A 20,190-nucleotide genomic window follows, 5' to 3' on the forward strand; every position below is an offset into this window, starting at 1 on the left:
TGTCCAAATCACATTGGAGCTTCTTTGCATCCTCCTCACAGCTCACATTCCCCGCCCAGCTTTGTGTTGTCTGCAAACTTGGAAATGTTACATTTAGTTCCCTCACCCAAGTCACTTATATATATAGTGAATAGCTAAGCCCAAGTACTGATCCCTGCAGTACCCCACTAGTCACTGCCTGCCACCTGGAAAAAGACCTGTTTATTCCTACTCTCTGTTTCCTGTCTGTCAACCAATTCTCAATCCATGCCAGTATATTACACCCAATCCCATGTGCTTTAATTTTGCACACTAGTCTGTTATGTGGGACCTTATCAAAAGCCTTCTGAAAATCCAAATACACCACATCCACTGTTTCTCCCTTATCTATTCTACTAATTACATCCTCAAAAAACTCAAGTAGATTTGTTAAGCATGATTTTCCTTTCGTAAATCCATGCTGACTTTGTCCAATCCCGTTTATGCTTTCCAGGTGTTCTGTTATCACATCCTTTATAATAGACTCTAACATTTTCCCCACTACTGATGTAAGGCTAACTGGTCTGTAATTCCCCATTTTTTCTCTCCCTCCTTTTTAAAGTAGTGGGGTTACATTTGCCACCCTCCAATCTGTAAGAACTGCTCCAGAGTCCATGGAATTTTGGAAGATGACCACCAATGCATCCACTATTTCCAAGGCCACTTCCTTTAGTACTCTGGGAGGTAGATTATCAGGCCCTGGGGATTTGTCAGCCTTTAACCCCATTAATTTCCCGAGCACTATTTTTTTTTACCAATACTGATTTCCTTCAGTTCCTCCCCCTCATTAGACCCTTGGTTCCCTAACATTTCTGGGAGGTTATTTGTGTCCTCCTTTGTGAAGACAGAACCAAAGTATGTGTTTAATTGTTCTGCCATTTCTTTGTTCCCCATTATAATTTCCCCTGTTTCTGACTGTAAGGGACCTACATTTGTCTTCACTAATCTTTTTCTCTTCACATATTTATAGAAGCTTTTACAGTCAGTTTTTATGTTCCCCACAAGTTTACTCTCATACTCTATTTTCCCCCGTTTAATCAACTTCTTTGTCCTCCTTTGCTGAATTCTAAACTGCTCCCAATCCTTAGACTTGCTGCTTTTTCTGGCAATTTTATGTGCCTCCTCTTTGGATCTAATACTATCCCTAATTTCTTTTGTAAGCCACGGTTGAGCCACCTTTCCGGTTTTATTTTTGCGTCAGACAGGAATGAATAATTGTTGTACATACACTTCCATGTAGATTTCTTATACTCAATAGACTTAACAGAATATCATTTCTGCAGTGAATGCGGAGTAGGTGGGAACAGTGCAGATTACCTGGAAAGTGGACATTCCCTTGCACAATTTGATGTTGCTAGTCATTGACTACCTGGATAACAATAAAGTAGAAACCCTTGCAATTCATTAAAAGCCATGGCATTGTGTCTAGAGGCCTAGGTGGCTTCATGAATTATTTCAATAACCTTTGGGAGGTTGAAACTCCTGAAAAACTGTGATGGTTTATCTTTCTGTTGCTGTTCCTTCACTGGGAAAGTACTGAAGTTGCCTGATGAACAAAGCATCAGTGACTTGCTTGATGCATCTTTATGCTGCATATTGACTGATTTTGCAGATGTCCCTCTGCTAGCAGGAAAGAAACTGGAAGCCCAAAACTCAGAGCAGTGATGACCTTTACTGCCAGTACAGTTCTTGTGGTGGAGGTTATCTCCAGATCAGGTTGCTGCAGATACCACAACACCATCACTGATGGACCTCAGCCCATAAGCATACTTCTCTGCAGAAATTCCCAACTAGCTGAGCTGGATCTGAGGACAATGGCTGATGCAGGTAGTCGATCTGTGGTGCAAGTAAACCTCTCTGGCATCCTTTCTTGCTTCCTCCTTTGCCTCCAAAAACCATAAATAGAAAGGAGCACAAAGAGCAATAGCCATTGCAACAAATTTCATTACAGCACCAAAAAATACTCTTTCGCAAGAAACTTCCTGGAAGGTCAGAGCAGTCCAGACCTTTTACACTTTATGCCATCAGAAGGGATTGTATTTCACACCAATTGGAAATTTTGTCGGCAGCTTAATAAAGTATTATAAAAGCAATTGGAATGTGTTTATGAGGCTCCAATCAGATTCAGGAGGGAGCTGTCTCACCCAGGCGTGCCCCAATCCCCACACCACACAGACATTAGACGACTTTTGGGACCAATCAAAACTACACATTTTCCACCCACTACTTCATCATTTTTGGGGCCAAACAAGGCAGCAAGGAAACAAAAATCGCCCCGATGTGTGAGTGTAGCAGGGAGTCAGTGATTTCCAACAGGACCTGATTTGCCAGCTCTAGTTACAACACCTTATGTACAAACAGCAATTCTGTGTCAACATTTCAAATAAATTGCAAGTAGTGTACTTTAATATTTATTTCACTTCACATTGTCATAGAGGAAATTGAATCTTATTTCTGATTTGCCCTGTCAATGCACCACACAGCCCTGTATCTTCATTAGTTTGACAAAAATGAACGCTCCCTCACCATACAATCTATTTTATTGTGGTTTGCCAGCTGTTAGTCTCAGAACTAGAGGTGCTATTGGTTGTCCATGCTGTGGTATGGGTTTCTGGCAGTGGGGCAAGGGAAGCTGGCGGGGCAGAGGCCAGAAGTTCACCAGTTGTAGTTGTTCTGGGATTTTCGGAGGAGAGCTCCCTCATTGTACCAGAGGTGCCATTGACAAGAGTTTCTTTGAGATCACTGCCTGTAGAGCTGAGGGGTTCAAGCCTGAAATTTCCTGAAGCCAATTGCAAGTGACCTGACCAGTGGAGAGTGCTCTGCAGGGGAAGAATGGTTCAACCTGCATGTGCTTTCCGTGCTGATGCATTATGAGCCTGAAACGGTCACAGTACAATGTACATAAGACTTGAAGGTTTCCTTATGGTTTCCAGGTAGCTTCAGGGACCCAATGCATTTCTTGCATTTTGTGGGAGAGAGTGGAGATGGGTTCAGATAACATATTCCTTTAACTTCTGATGGTGATCCTGCTGAGAGCAGCCCCGGTACATTCCTCCTTTCTGCTCCAGACCCTAATTCAGTTTCTGTACTGTCTCTTTAGCTGGAGAGCCATTCACTGTTTCTGGGCCTGAGCTTGTGTGGCTGCATATCAGAGGTAGTGGGGGGAGGGAGGCTACCTTCATCTGCATACAGTGACATCACTATTCCCAGCCACGATAGAGCTGATTGGGTAATATCCCCATAAACCATACCTGGAGATCAAACTGCTGTAAATGACTGGGATTGATTAGTTTTATGGAGGTATCCTCCATTTACTGCATTTTTGCAATATGCAACTGTCCTCCACCGACAGCATTTTGCTGGAGAAATCATTCTGTTTTTATTGATAGTTGTTGCTACAGTTTCAGTCATGAGATCTGTTTGCTGCAGTTCATAGACACACTTTTATAAATAGACTCTGTAAATAAACTTTGTCTACTTTGCTGTTTGCTGTTTAAATAAACGTTGTTGTAAAATAGATTGTTCAATTGCCAGCCTCAAACTCGTTAGCTGACATAGTGCAATTCACTGGATGACACAGTGGTGACAATAGACACTCTGAATACTACATGCAATTGATAATATGCATGCAGCAAAGAAGTCATTTACACGATGAATATTGATGAGGTAAACATCTTTGCTGGTTCATTGATATATATTTCAATACTGGCAGCTGATCAGCTTGGAATATACCTTCATTTGCTTGTTGATTTCAATTGATCGTGTTTTTAAAAATTTGTTTGTGGGATGTTGGCGTCGCTGGCTAGGCCAGCATTTATTGCCCATTAATGCCCATGAACTGAGTGGGTTGTAGACCAGACTGGGTAAGGACAGCAGATTTCCTTCCCTAAGGACATGAGTGAATCAGATGGGTTTTTACAACCATTGACCATGGTTTCATGGTCACCATTAAACCAGCTTTTTAATTCCAGATTTATTAATTGAATTCAAATTTCACCATCTGCCGTGGTGGGATTCGAAGCCATGCACCCAGAGCATTAGCCTGGACTCTGGATTACTAGTCCAGTGATATTACCACTAGGCCACTGCCTCCTCTGTTGTAATTATTTACAGCATTGTTTAGTTAGTGTGATTGTTTCGAAAAAGGGTTGATTTTAATTTTATGAATCAGAGCAATGGACCATGTAATCAATACCTTCTCCACATCTTAAGTAAAGCGAAATAAGATAATCATATTCTTGTCATTGTCATTGTGTTCATCAAAGAATATAGGTAAATGAAAGCTTATTAATATAAACCCAGTTATTACAAATATCCTTTCAGCCAGTAAAGGAAGCTTTCAACCTAGTAACACATGCAATACTGGTCCCCACAAGTTTATAATGGTGAGGGTTGATGAGGGTGAGTGAAGTGGAAAGGAACTGTCAGTGAAGCAGTGTGGTCGCCAGTGCTATAAAGGTTGCTGGTGACTCCCCAGGCTTTGCTGGGACATTAGTCAGATGTACCCAGTTTGAATACAGTGGAACAGAGTCTGTACTCTGACTATCTGTCCACCTGGTTTTCTGGAGAATGGTGCGTGGCATGTGGAGAATCTAAGCAAAAGAAAGAAATAGGAGTCAGTTTCCATTAGACACAGACGTCTGTTTTGTACAGTGCTGATCCATGTTTTTAATGCTGAACACCCACTCTAATTACTGTGATAGGGTGATGAGCACTGTGTGCAATCTCTTTTTTTTTCCATATCCCAAGATGTAATAGTCATTTTATGGGCTTCAGAGGATAAAAGGCTTAGTGATTCAAAACAGTGAATTGCACTCAACCAGCTGAGCTACCTAACACTTGAATGTAAGCAGAGGTTTTAAAATGGAAATGGGGAACAATCAATTAACAGTGGTTGCAATGATAATGTATATAGTGACATTTTATCAGAGGGTGACTTGAACGGCCTGATTTTAACGGTTTATAAGCGTACAGGTTTTGAATGAGTTACAATCTCTCCCTTTGAGTCTGAGTCATTAAGTGGTTTAGACTAGACAACCACTGTTGATTTTTTTTCCACAAAACATTGAGTTAATGTTGTTAGCTGGTTAGCGTGGTCAGATGTGGATTTGCACTAAGCAGATTCTGCAGCATTTTGACAATATCATTGAGTCAGTTAACCTACAAACAGTGGGAAGAATCAATGGGCAGAACTTTATAACCACTGATTTTAATTTATTTGAATACTGGAGAATATGGAACTAGTGCCAGTAAGATGAGAAAGAATAGGAGAAATGTGCTCTACAAGTAGTATTTTGGCAAATGAGAACAGGGTGAATGACTGATGGAAGCAGCCTTTGGTCCGTTCTTTCAGTCATCCAACTTCTCCTCAGTTTGGTAAAGCAGCTTACATACACCTCCAGTATTGCTTCAATTTTAGATCATATCTGTTTGATCATTGGCTGACACACATTCCTTGGTTAACTTTGAAGGATCTCAGTTCTGAGGCTTATGTGAACCATTTTTTTCCTTTCATTAGATTTACTTGAGATTTCTTGACTACGAGATGGAGAATTCAAATGAGTGTAAGCGCAATTTTGTGGCAATCTATGATGGAAGCAGTGCGGTGGAGGATCTTAAAGCCAAATTCTGCAGCACCGTGGCCAACGATTTGATGCTTCGCACCGGGCTTGGCGTTGTTCGCATGTGGGCTGATGAAGGCAGTCGGAACAGTCACTTCCAGATGCTTTTCACATCCTTTCAAGAACGTAAGCTTGAAAAGCAATATTTAGATTGTTTTTAATTCTTGGAATTGGCATTATCAGATCATGCTGTGTATAGTTAGTACAGGTTTTCTACTGGGACCATGGCATCAGAAGAATCCCCTAATGTATAATGCTGTATAACACAGAAAAGCTGAAGTAATGTAACAATTGTACTCTATGAGAAGTGTGATTTTTTGATAATGTTAGCTGTTTTAGTACTTAAATATGCCCATTTCCTTTTAAAATTGTAGCTTTATGCAGCAGGATTCAATCAGTTATTATTGCTACAATCCACCTTAATGGAATTTGACAATAAATCAAAAGCAGTTGCTCCAATTCGACGGAGATCATTGGTCAGGCCACATGCCTAATTTTGGGTAGCCTCCTTTCAAAAAGACATGTGCTGAAGCATTGAGGGAAGGCTGGCATATTGGCCCAAACTTTGCTGGGAAAATATCACCATATTAAAAAAAACTAAAAATGAACAGCGATTTGTGGTGTGAAAGTGATGTCCTGTGAGTTGTAAATCGCCACAAATTGCCACTCCACCATTAGCCTCACAATAGTGGCAGCTCACCCTCAATCTCCCCATGACTGTCAAATTGCTGCATTTACACAGTAAATATGAATTAAACTCACCATTGACTGTTAGGGCTGCTATTTGTTAACATAAAAAACTTTGAATGGCGGGCTCCTGCAATGCCACTCAACCTCTCCGACCCAGAAACAAAACAACTTATATTTATATAGTGCCTTTAATGTAATAAAACATTCCAAGTGGCTAAACAGAAGCTTTATAAAACAACGTATGATACCAAGCCACAAAAGGAGATATGAGATCAGATGACCAAAAGATTGGTCAAAGAGGTAGGTTTTAAGGAGTGTCTTAAAGGAGGAAAATGAGGTGGAACTTGGGCCTAGGCGATTGAAGGCACAGCGATTAAAATCAGGGATGCACAAGAGGCCAGAATTAGAGGAGGGCAGGTATCGTGGAGGGTTGTGGGCTGGAGTAGATTACAGAGATAAAGAGGCCATGGAGGGGTTTGAAAACAAGGATGAGAATTTTAAAATCAAGATGTTGCTTGACCGGGAGCACAAAGGTGATAGGGGAATGGGAGTTGGTACGAGTTAAGTCATGGGCAACAGAATTTAGATGACCTCAAGTTTATGGAGAATAGAATGCAGGAGACCAGCCAGGAGTGTGTTGGAATAGTCAAGTCTAGTAGTAACAAAGGCATCAAATGAGGGTTTCAGCAGCAGATGAGCTGAGACAGGGACGAAGTCGGTCGATGTTACAGAGGTGGAAATAGGCAGTCTTAATGATGGCATGAATATGAGGTCGGAAGCTTATCACATCCCCACCTGTCCTCTACATTTTCCCTACCACCTACCTATACTAGGGGCAATTGCTAATGGCCAATTAACCTATCAACCTGCAAGTCTTTGGCATGTGGGAGGAAACCGGAGCACCCGGAGGAAACCCACGCAGACACAGGGAGAACTTGCAAACTCCACACAGGCAGTACCCGGAATTGAACCCGGGTCGCTGGAGCTGTGAGGCTGCGGTGTGAGGTAGTAAGTTGTTTCGAGAAGTTTTTTGTAACCTTAAATTAAAAAAATATCTTTCATTTTTCTTTCTGTCTCTTTTGTCTCTAACTTTTAATTGTTGCGATCAGGTAAGAAAGGTGTATAGGGGTTCCTCTCAGCCTTCATCTGGTCTTACCGTAACAGGGTTTTAATTTTAAACACACTGTGTTTTGAGCTCCCCCTTTTTGAATCCTTGTTCACCGCTTTCCAATTATAAGGCAAAGAAATGAGCACAACCAGGCTTTCTTACGTTTAAAGAAGAAAAGTAAAATTTATTAAAATTTAAACTCTAATTCAGTTAACGCCTACGGATACACACCGCGCCCCATGCTAGCATGCATACGCGATACGCACATGCAAATAGAGACAGAAAAGAGCAGCAGAAAAATAAAGTAGAGAGGTTTGAGGCAATCTCTGAAGAGGGGTTTTTGTTACTATGCTTCAAGCTCGCTGTAGTCCTTGCTTGTAGGTAGATCTTACTTTTCGTTGGGGATCAGTATTCTTCTTAAACCTTGTTCACTGTAGGAGACTTTTCTCTCTTGGGGTTCATATGTCTTCAGTGGATTCTGAAGCTGGTGGGAACAAGACGAGAGCAGACAGGAGAGAGGTCTTTTCCAGTCCAGGTGCAAACAGCTTTCTGTCTTCAAATTCTGTTTCTCCAATTTAAAACTCCCCTAGTTGGCCAGCAGGTGGTCACGTGACAACTGGTTTGACCAGGTCTCTTCTGTGTATTGGGGCAGGGACTGGTTCCTTTGTTCCAACACTGTTTGCTCGTATGAAAAAAATGTCTTCCCAGCCGGGGGCTTGGCAACCCCTTGTAATAGGCCGTCTTTTCTTCACAGCCATAATTTTAAAATTTACTGTCCATGTGGCGAAACATATGTGCCTCATTCTTGGCAGGTGGGGGCCTGCATGAGATAGTACATTCTTTCTTTCCCTCCTTATTTCTCTTTCTGTATCTAATTTAACTCTAATTCATGCTATTTCCTTTTCTGTTGTGCTTTTGTTTCTTTCCCTATCCTTAAATTTCATTGGTTAAGGAGATAAACTATTGGTCCCTTTGTTCGCCAAGGTTCCAGATGCTCCATTAGCAACTCACAATTCCAGCAATTTGCAGTGCAAAAAATCTCCGAGCTGAAGGGTAAAGAAACAAATCCAATTCACGGGGCGTGCAACAAAATGCTCGGCTCCTGCTAATTCTGGGCCAATGATTAAGAGATTAGATCATAGTCTTTCTGATGTTGGTGTAGTTTACACCTATATGAATAGAAGTGATTTTTAAACAGACTCAAATGGAATTGTGCTGTTTGCACCCAATTGTCTGAGCCTCATTGGCATAATTTTGTGAGAATATTTGAATAGGTAGGTATAGGCAGCACATTAAGGAAGTACCAATGAATGTGCCCCAATAGGGTGACAAATATTCTGAAAACCTTCAATTCAGTCTCAAAAAGCATTGCAACTCATCAGTGCCTTTACCAGGGCTGAAGGGGTAGGGACTAAGAAGCGGCAGGTAAAAATGAAGGGCAGGAAACCCAAGATGTAGGCATGTGGCTGCAGGCAAGTGATGAATCTTCCCAAAACTCATCTCCCTGTTTGGTGGTTGCTGAAGTGAAGGTGGTACTGTGTGAGGTGGTTGCGGGCAAAACTTCAGCCTGGTCTCTTGCCACATACTGGGCTCTGCCGTGGTTCATCAGAGAGATTGATTCGTTATTCACCATGTTACGACCAGGTGAGAAAGGGGTCTAGGGGTTCCCTCTCAGCCTTCTCCTGGTCTTACCGTAACTGGGTTTAATTTTTCAACACACTGTGTTTTTAGCTCCCCCTTGGTGAATCCTTGTTCACTGCTTTCCAATTGTAAGGCAAAGAAACCAGCCAAACAGGTTTTCTTAGGTTGAAAGAAGAGAGGTTGAAATTTATTAAACTTAAACTCTAATTCGGTCAATGCCTAAGGATACGCAAAGCGCCCATGCTAGCATGCATACGTGTTAAACACACATGCAGATAGAGACAGAAAAGAGCAGAAAAATAAAGTGGAAAAGTTAGATGCAATTTCTGAATATGGTTTTGGTTACTGTTCTTGGAGCTCATTGTAGAGTCCTTGACTGTAGGTAGGTCTTGCTTTTCATTGGGACCCAGTATTCTTTTTAAACCTTGTTCAAAGTAGGAGACCCTGCTACCAATGCTCACCTGCCTCAGGCAAGATTGCTGGGAAGCAGGAACTCGTTGGGGCACTATCAGATGCCCTTAACTCTGAACTTGCTCCTGGTCTCACCTTCACAGCTACCTCCGTGGGACTTGGAAGATTCCGCACAATGTCTGTGATATTGGTCTCAAATTGATAAAGGTGAAGTCAAGTAAGTTACTTCCCTGTGTTGGTTACTTATTGCATGATTTTGATCAGCTCCATTATGGTCGTGCAATTCTCGCTATCTGATTTTCTATCACGTGTCTGGTCAAGCACTAAAGAGAAAATCTGTACTGAAATCTTTCTGCAGGAAAAGTTTCTTCCTATTCCTTTACCAATTTTTCCTGTAGTTTCCGTCGCAAATGCCACCATTGCTCTTCTGGTCTCAGAGGGAGTCAAAGTACAGGGCAGGAAACTTGGTTAATTTCTTTAGTCTTGCCCTTACTATCATTTAAATGTGATGGAGCAGTCAAGTGATGGATGGCTGAGATGCCTGCATTGGGGGTGGGGGAGGGGATTACATTTTCTAGTGGACTTCTAAGAGGCAATGACATTGTAATGTGTCTCTCCACTCTATTTTTTCCCCTTTACTGCCATCATAATACCCAATTTCACAGGGTATAGTGAAGTAAAGCCTCAGCAGACAAGTCAATACCACACAAGACAGCCAGGTCTGCTGTTAACAGACAGCTCCATTCAAACTATTGGGAAGGATTGTACCGAGGGCTTTGGAAGCCTGACATTGAGATGAATTGGGGGTCCTGTGTTTTATGATTGCTTTAAGAGTGATATCCCTTTAGGAACTCAGTATGCTAATGAACTAAGTACCAGGATGTAGTCATGTGACTAGAAGCCATAGTCACTGTGCACTGTAACGCCCTGGACAAATATTCTGTATTTAGTTTGCTCTGTATTGTATGTACTAGTTTAGCTGTTAATAAACCTTCCAGAGATCTTCAAGGAACTGGAATCCACGCACCTCATTGTATTGCTTAAGATAACACAAAGAAACCCATGATATCCTGAGTCTGCACTTGCCAACGGTGGGACTGGCTCAGCAATTTTACTGGAGGCGGCTAACTAATTGGCTGCCTCTGTGCTGGCCGTCTAATGAGGTATGGTGGGTGGGCTCCCGTTGCTTCCAGCCCAGTTAGAGGGCTGGCAGCTCTAGAGCCTTGGACTGCTGGCATTTTGCCAGTATGTAGTGTCCCCTCCACCACCACCCCCCCACCCCCCAACCCCACTACCTGCAGAGGCCACCAGCTACATTTTAAGACTTTTACAATTAAACTAAAAATCAATTTTAACTAAACAATACTTGTAGACAGTTAATGCACTAAATTACAGAGAAAGATATTTCTCATTAACTTATTAAAACACTCGATCAACCATTACATTTATGCGTTACACGGTGTTCTAATCAAAAAGGTGCACTTGCAGTTAAAAGTCCCAAACTCTTCCCAGCTGCAATGGGTTAAATCTCCCAGTGTCCTTCTCAAAACCAGTATCATCTTTGCTCACGTCTTCCAAGCCCCTTTGACTGTACTTTCATTAATAAGGCAATCTTTGGTGACCTTGTTTGTCTTTTCTCCTCTGCAAACCTCAGTTTTCAAACCAGGTTCAAATCTCAGAAGCCTTTTGTTGTATTGGTGATACAGCAATCTATCCATCTGCCAGAAAAAAACCCAGCTCACTAGTGTTTCTCTCGCTCTCTCTCTCTCTCTTTAGGCTGCACTGTTGATTGCTGATCTTCCTTTTAGCCTCCAGACCTATGAAAGCCTCTTGAATTTATCCAGGTTAAAAGTCAATAGTCTTTTGCAAATCTCAGGGACCATAAATATGACAATAGCAAAACCTTTCTTTGTTTCCAGATATTAAAAATTGCAACTTGAATTTGCTTTTCAGAGCCCCTAGCTCCCTGTTTACAATCTTCAAGTCTGGGAGAGCAAAACCCATTGCCCTCTAGATATTGCAAGATTGCACCCTGCTTTCAAAAGGGTCTTTGATCTGGGTTCCTTGTTCTAATGGTCACTAAGACCCTTGGCCTGTCCCTGGACAGATGTATCCTCCAAATGTCCATTTTACACTGCATTAAAGATCACAGTTTTTAAAACATAACCATACTACAAAGTCGAGCATTTATAACACCTCCCCACATAAATCAATACCATAGTAATAATTTTTCTACAACATTATCATTATAAAACATTGAAACCTTTGAATCTGTAACATTGTACATATTAATTACACAGGTAACAACATTTTCATATCTCTGAATTGTTTTCTTTTAAGCATATTATTGTGTCAGAACTAAAGGGAATGATTTGTCACATGATATCTCATGCCAAATTCCATGAACTTTACAACCTATCATGACAAACATGAAATAAAATGAAGATGCTAGAAATACTCAGCAGATCTGTCAGCATCTATGGATAGAGAAACAGAGTTAATGTTTCAGGTCTGTGACCTTTCATCAGAACAAACATAGTATTGTCATATCCTTGAAGTAGTGCACTTCTAAATTATGCCATATCTAGGGGTAATTGTGAGATACAGCAAGGGCATGGGGACTGAAGTTGGGAGTCAGATGAATAGTGTACTTGGAGTCAGTAAAAATGGTGTGAGTTTGACAGTACAGAACAATTGACACCGAGGCTGAAGGCAAGAGTAGGGTGAGAGAACATTAGAAGACAGTACAAATTCAGGAGGAGGGTCGAGAGGTCATCGAAAGACAATACGAAACTTAGGAGAAAGCAGCAGCATGAGAGTGTTAAAGTCCACAAGAGGGTGGGAGAGAGCATCAGGAGACAACACTGAAGTCAGTAGTCATATTTCAGAAAGCAACAGTACAAAGCATTAAAGTCAGGAGCCAGAATGGAAAGCAGCATGTAGTAGTTTTAAAGTCAGCAAAGATCAAGTATCCTTTGTTTACCTTTAGCCGATCTTGCACAGTAAGCTAGCTGCTTGCTCTGATGAACTGACTGTATTTTTTTGCAGACTCTGAAAGAGTATAGCACATGTGAACCTCAGTATAACATCAGCTGTCACTCTCCCCTCTTCAACTCCACTTTCAGGGGGCATGGGCAGAATTTTAATGGAAATGGCCCACTTGCAGCAGTGGTGCCAGCGATGGGTTGGGAACCTGATTGTGGGAGAAATGCACTTTGGCATGGCTGTTTAACTCAGCCATAACATTAGCATCCCATTCTGGATTTCCTGACCAATCGCGAGACGTGGGAAAGCCGCCTCTCCCGCATCCCCCAACTACCCAGTTCTCAAACTCTTCCCTGGAGGTCCTGCTGTGGGCTATGAGGGTTGGCAGTGAAGTGCTGTTTCCCATGGATGGGAGGAAGCGTCTAGAATCTCAAACCAAGCATGAAGGTTAGTGGCCAAGGAAGTGAGCAGCAGGAGTGTGTTCCCTCGAACCTGGATACAGTGCAGCAAGAGGTTCAATGACCTCATTAGGGCAGGAAAGGTGAGTGGCATAGCACTTCCAGGTGCCCAACCCCACACTCTGATTTCACCAGCATTCCCCTTCATAGCACTTCTCAGAACAATACACCCTGAATCTCCACTCATTCCCTCTCTCAAAGAACCTGCTCACATCCCCATCTGAACAGCCAGCACTCACACACCCCATTACCTTCTTGCCTTCTTAAACCCATCCCTCACAGTCACCCTGCTCAAATGTTGTCATTCCCTCCTCTCCACACAATCCATTTCTCGCACTTATAATTCTCTGATTTCTCTCCATGCAGGAGAAAAGAGCGCACAACTCAAGGCAGAGACAGAGAACCGGGGTGGGGGGGGTGGGGGTGACCCTCCAATAATTGCCACGCTGTCCACTGTTGGGGAAGTGGCCATGGAAATCGGCAGGGTTAGAATACATGGCCATTGGCGATGGAGAGGAGGGGGTCTCCCAGATACCTGGTGATAGAATTAGAAATCACACTGCCACTTGGTACATAACAATCAACATTGTCGGTTTGCTGTCACCACTAACTGAAATGTGAACACCTGCACAATGGTGATGTTTTACCCTTTCTCCATGTCAGTTCTGATTAATTTCTTTTATTTCCCACATGCCCATCAAGTGTGACACGGGAGTTAGAGCAGGAGGTGGCCTAAGAGTTCACAGAGGAGGGTGACACATGCACACCCTTCACCAGCTCAGTTACACACACCTCAGTGGGGACTCCAAGGGAGAGAGATAGGTTGTCACATGGTGAGGTGCACATCCCGTGTGTGCAGGAGCCCGTGCTGGAGTCAGGGACAGCAGTGGAGAGTGCCCGTCAGAGAGTGCAGACACTCCAGACTCTACTCAGTAGGCCGCACGTGCTGAGTCTCAGGTGTCATCCAGGAAGAGGACTTTTCTGGAACAGCAACAGAAAATGTGTGAGGTTCTATCAGCATTTGCAGAAGCACTGGAGTGAGATTGGTGGAATCCATCTCAAACATGAATGCCATGATGTCTCAGGCATTATGCACTGATGTCCTGCTCCATGGAAAGTGTGGAGCATCAGATGCAGTCGGAAATTGAGTGTCTGCTTCCCTTAACCAATGGTCTGCACACTTAGTCTCCCTCTTTAAGAAGGACGGAAGAAAGCATCCCCTTAATCATTGGGGTCTCACTGTAGTGCAGCAAAGTGCTCTCCAGATCTTGGTTAGCAAGCAAGTACGGGTGGGCCAGAACAGGGAAGATAGAAAAAGGGAACTTGGAAATATGGACTCTACTCAAGGCGCTCCCACTTCTCATCCCTTGCACCCAGCCATCAGTCAGAGCCCCACTTGCTGGCTCTTGCCCCAATGACTGAGTCTGTCCCAGCATATGTGCAGGTGGGACAGTCTTTGGAGAGGCCCTCATGGCCTCCAAAGCCCATAGGACATCCTCCACAAGCATCTCATCTGTCAGAACAGGGGAATGAACAGCCTGTCTCCAGCTCTGCTGAAGCCACAGGGGTTGCACCACTTGGAGTAATAGAAAGAAGAGTAAGATTTATTAGTTGCTCAAGGGGATTTTGATTCACATGGATAATCATAGAAATGCCAGTTTGTTAATTTATTGCAAACTGTAAAGGAATCATGCATTTTATTTCAAGTTTCCATTGTCCATTCATCTCCATCATTCTTTCCTGTCTTCTAAATGGACATTAACTGTGATCAGAATGGTGTGACCAGAGTGGAAGATGAGCAAAGAGTGTAAATGAGGTGGAGGATTTCTGACTGTCGGAACAACTTGTGTTTTTTTGGAGGGGGGGCAGGGGTGATGGGGTGGGTGGGGGATTTTGGGCAGTGGTTTCAGCATTGTTGTGCTATATGGCTTCACGTGCTCAGGTTAATTGACCCGGGCCTGGATGAGTCTGTCATGAGTTTCTCTGGCAGCTACTTGAGCAGCTGCAGGCACCCTGGTCACATCAGTCACCTCCTTATCCTCCTCCTCTAAAGTTGATCCTCTAGCTATATGTGCTGTGCTGGGGGGAGAGTTTCCTTTGAGCTACAGCTCTGTGTCCATCCCCTCTGTATTGTGGAGCAGTGTGTGGCTGCAGAGAAGGCAGCTGCTCCTGTTGTTATTCTTCCTCCTGCTGCTGGTGCTGTTGGTGCTGTTGTTGCTGCTGCTGGTGCTGTTGATGTTGTTTCTGCTTCTGGTAGTGCTATTGGTGTTGGTGTTGTTATTGCTGATTCTGCTGCTGGTGGTGCTGTTGGTGTTGGTGTTGTTATTGATCCTGCTGGTGCTGGTGCTGTTGGTGTTGGTGTTGTTATTGTTGCACCTGCTGCTGATGCTGTTGGTGTTGTTGTTCCTGCTGTTGCTGGTGTTGGTGTTGTTGTTCCTGTTGCTGCTGGCGGTGTTGGTGTTGTTATTGCTCCTCCTGCTGGTACTGTTGTTGTTATTCCTGCTGCTGCGGGTGCTGTTGGTGTTGTTACTGCTGTTGCTGGTGTTGGTGTTGTTCCTGTTGCTGCTGGTGTTGTTGGTGTTGGCGATGTTATTGCTCCTCCTGCTTCTGCTGGTGCTGTTGGTGTTGTTGATGTTGCGCTTGCTCCTGCTGCTGGTGCTGTTGATGTTGGTGTGGTTGCTGTAGCTACTGCTGGTGCTGTTGGTGTTGGTGTGCTTGCTCCTGCTGCTGCTGGTGCTGTTGGTGTTGATGTTGTTTCTCCTGCTGCTGGTGCTGTTGGTGTTGTTGCTCCTGCTGCTGGTGTAGGTGTTGTTGTTGCTCCTGCTGCTGGTACTGTTGGTGTTGTTGTTGCTCTTGCTTCTGGTGTTGCTGGTGCTGTTGTTGTTGCTCCTGCTGCTGTTGGTGTTGTTGCCCCTATTGTTCTTCATCAGAGGTCCATGGTATAACTGCATAGGTGAGTAATATATGCTTAGAGGTGCAGGGCAAGGCTAATATACTTAATGAGTACTTTGTATCAGTGTTCACTAAGGAAATGGAAACTGACAAAATATTGGTAGAAGCAGGGAGAGTAGAGGCAATGAATAGGATAAAAGTTGAGAGGGTGGAGATACTAGAAAGGCTGGCCATGCTTAGGATAGATAAGTCACCTTGTCCGGATGGCTTGGATCCCAGGTTGCTAAAAGAACTGGGGATGGAGATAGTGGAAGGACTTGCCATAATCTTCCAGTCTTCCATGCATATGGGGGAGGTGCCAGAGGATTGTGATACACTTATTCAAGAAAGGGTGTAAGGACAGTCCAAGCAACTAAAGGCCAGTTAGTTTAACATCAGTGGTGAGCAGGGTTTTAGAACCAATCATCAGGGAAAATATCAACAGCCACTTGGTGAGGTTTGAGTAATTAAGTTTAGCCAACATGAATTTGCAAAAGGCAGATCATGCTTGACTAGTCTAACTGAATTTTTAATAAAGTAATGAGAAACTTGATGAAGGGAACATGGTGGATGTTGTTTATGTAGATTTTAAGAAAGCATTTGATAAGGTACCACATAAAAATGTGGTTAAAAAAAATTGAGACTCATGGAAGAGGAGGGTCAGTGTCCAACTGGATTTTTAAAAATGGCTTCAGGGCAGAGTCGCTGTAAATGATTGCTTTTCAGACTAGAGGATGGTAGTGGTGTTCCCCAAGGGTCAGTGGTGGGACCACTGCTTTTTTTGATATCAAGGCAGCATTTGACCAAGTGTGGCATTAAGGAGCCCCAGCAAAACTGAAGTCAATGGGAATCAGGGGGAAAACTATCCACTGGTTGGAGTCATACCTAGCACAAAGGAAGATGGTTGTGGTTGTTAGTGGTCAAACATCTCAGTCCTAGGACATCACTGCAGGAATTCCTCAGGAGAGTGTTCTAAGCCCAACCATCTTCAGCTGCTTCATCAATGATCTTCACTCCATCATAAGTTCAGAAGTGGGGATGTTCGCTGATGATTGCACAATTTTCAGCACCATTTGCGACTCCGCGATACTGAAGCAGCCCATGTCAATATGCAGAAAAACATGGACAACATCCAGGCTTGGGCTGATAGTTGCAAGTAACATTCATGCCACACAAGTGCCAGGCAATGACCATCCAAACAAGAGAGAATGTAACCATCTCCCCTTGATGTTCAATGGCATTACCATCGCTGAATCCCCCACTATCAATATCCTGGGGGTCACCATTGACCATAAACTGATTGGGACCAACCACATAAATGCTGCAGTGACAAGAACAGGTTAGAGGCTGTGAATTCTGCGGTGAGTAGCTCGCCTCCTGTCTCCCCAAAGCCTATCCACCATCTACAAGGCACAAGTCAGGAGTGTCATGGAATACTCTCCACTTGCCTGGATGAGTGCAGCTCCAACAACACTCAAGAAGCGCGGCACCATCCAGGACAAAACAGTTCACTTGATTGGAACCTCATCCACCACCTTCAACATTCACTCCCCCCACCACCGATGCACAGTAGTAGCAGTGTGTACAATATACAAGATGCACTGCAGCAATTCACCAAGGCTCCTTTGACAGCACCTTCCAAACCCTGTGACCTCTACCACCTAGAAGTACAAGGGCAGCAGATGCATGGAACACCACCACCTGCAAATTCCCCTCCAAGCCACACACCATCCTGACTTGCAACTATATCGCCGTTCCTTCACTGTCGCTGGGTCAAAATCCTGGAACTCCCTTCCTAACAGCACTGTGGGTGTACCTACACCCCAAGGACTGCAGCAGTTCAAGAAGGCAGCTCACCACCACCTTCTCAAGGGTAATTAGGGATGAGCAATAAATGCTGGCCTAGCCAGTGACGCCCACATCCCATAAACGAATTTTAAAAAATGATTTGGATCTTGGAATCCATAGTAGAACCTCAAAATTTGCTGATGACATCAAACTTGGAGATGCAGCAAACAGTGAGGATGATATGAACCGCCTGCAACAGGACATGGATAGGCTAGCAGAATGGGAAGACAGGTGGCAGATGGAATTTAATACTGATAGTGTGAGGTGATGCATTTTGGTAGAAGGAATAGGGAGAGACAATATATACTTAATGGAACAGTTCTAAAGAACGTTCAGGAACAGAGGGACCTGGAGGTGCATATTCATAGATCTTTGAAGGTGGCAGGACATATTGAGAGAGTGGTTAGTAAAGCATATGGGATCTTGAGCTTCATAAATGGAGGTATTGAGTAAAAAAGCAGGGAAGTTGTCCTGAACCTTTATAAAGCTCTTATTAGGCCCCAACTGGAATATTGCATCCAGTTCTGTCATCACACTTCAGGAAGGATGTGAGGGTTCAGAGATTTACCAGGATTTTAGTTACAAGGTTAGGTTGTAAAAGCTGGGTTTGATCTCCTTAGAACAAAGGAGGTTGAGGGGAGATTTAGTAGAAGTGTACAAACTTATGACAGGCATAGATAGATAAGTTAGAAAAAGAAAAACTGGCCCCATTAACAAATGGTAAAAGGACTAGGGGACACAGATTGACTATTTTGGGCAAAAGATGCAGGGGAAATGTGAGGAAGAACGTTTTTACACTGCGGGTGGTAATGACCTGGAACTCGCCACCCACAAGGGCAGTGGAAGCGGATATAATCAATGACTTCAAGAAGAAGTTGGATGGCCACCTGAGAGAAATAGACTTGAGGATTATGGGGATTGAACCAGGGAGTGGGACTGACAGCATAGCTCAGTGTAGAGTCGATATTGACCCAATGGTCTGAATGGCCTCCTTCTATGACTCTAAACTGCTCCCTTGCTGCAGAAAGGAAAGTACAGATCAATATGGCCAAAGTCCAGGTTGGAGAAATGACTTCCAAAAAGTTGGAAATCACCTGTAAAGTAGTGAAAGCACACTCTCAGAACAAGTCCTCTGAAAACAAACCTTTCACATTGGCAGGAAAGCAGCTATGAAGTTTCACACTTTAAAGGCTTTCCAACCTGTCAGTTTTAATGATCAATGACTCCCTGCTGTGATCACACTTGGCTGACCCTGACGAGTTCCACACAGCTTGAGAAACCTGTGCACTGGTTGTTAAAGCCCGAATGCTGGGTTAAAGGCTCAATTAATTAGCTATTTGCATATTGAAATTACAGAACCGGCAACTTCACGGGGATTTTCTGCACATTTACAAACGCAACCAATAAAACCTGGAAGTGAACTGGATCTTCATTGAATTATAGAATCCTACAATGGTTACAGAGCAGAAGCAGGCCATTTGGCCTGTCATGCCTATGCTGGCTCTCTGCAATAGCAATTCAGCTAGTTCCACTCCCCAGCCTTTACCCTGTAGCCCTGCAAACTTTTTCTCTTCAGATAATTATCCAATTCTCTTTTGAAGGCCTCAATTGCATTTTCCTCCACTACACTCTCAGGCAGTGCATTCCAGATCCTAACCATTTGCTGCATAAAAAAGTTTTTCCTCACGTTACCATTGCATCTTTTGCCAATCACCTTAAATCAGTGTCCTCTGGTTCTGGATCCTTCAGCCAGTGGGAACAGTTTCCCCCTATCTCCTTCGTCCAGATCATTCATGATTTTGAACACCTCTATCAAATTTCCTAACCTCCTCTTCTCCAAGGAAAACAGCCCCAGCTTCTCCAGATAATCCAGCTATCCACATAACTGAACCACTCATGTAAATCTTTTCTGCACCCTCTCTAATACCTTCACATCTTTCCTAAAGTCTGTTCCCAGAATTGAACACAATACTCCAGTTGAGGCTGAACCAGTGTTTTATACAGGTTTATCAAGCTTCCTTGTTTTTGTACTCTATGTCCCTATTTATAAAGCCCAGGATCCCACATCCTTTATTAACCGTCTTCTCAACTTCTCCTGCCATCTTCAATGACTTGTTTGCATATACCTCCAGGTCCCTATGCTCCTGTACCACCTTTAGAATTGTACTGTTTATTTTATATTGCCTCTCCTCATTCTTCCTACCAAAATGAATCACTTCACACTTTTCTGCATTAAATTTCATCTGCCACATGTCCCCCATTTTCCTCATGTCACTTTTGCTTCTCTTACCAAATACTTTAAGTCTGTGCCCTCTTGTTCTCAATCCTTTCACGAGTAGAAACTGTTTCTGTCTATCCACTCTGTCCAAACCCCTCATGATTTTAAATACCTCTATCAAATCACCTCTCAGCCTTCTCTTCTCTAAAGAAAACAATCCTAACTTCTCAACCTATATTCATAACTGAAATTCCTTATCCC

The 20,190-nt window shown here is 43.3% G+C and overlaps 1 protein-coding gene across 1 annotated transcript in view; it reads left to right on the forward strand.

Moving 5' to 3' along the window:
• Window positions 1-20,190, forward strand: part of neto1l (neuropilin (NRP) and tolloid (TLL)-like 1, like) — a 232,419-nt gene that overhangs the window by 143,831 nt on the left and 68,398 nt on the right. Inside the window, exon 7 of the mRNA XM_068030977.1 lies at window positions 5,537-5,765. Coding sequence (XP_067887078.1) covers window positions 5,537-5,765 — 229 coding nt within the window. The remainder of the gene's footprint in view (window positions 1-5,536; window positions 5,766-20,190) is intronic.

This window comes from Heterodontus francisci, chromosome 5, assembly GCF_036365525.1.
Source record: "Heterodontus francisci isolate sHetFra1 chromosome 5, sHetFra1.hap1, whole genome shotgun sequence".
Taxonomy (NCBI): Eukaryota; Metazoa; Chordata; class Chondrichthyes; order Heterodontiformes; family Heterodontidae; genus Heterodontus; species Heterodontus francisci.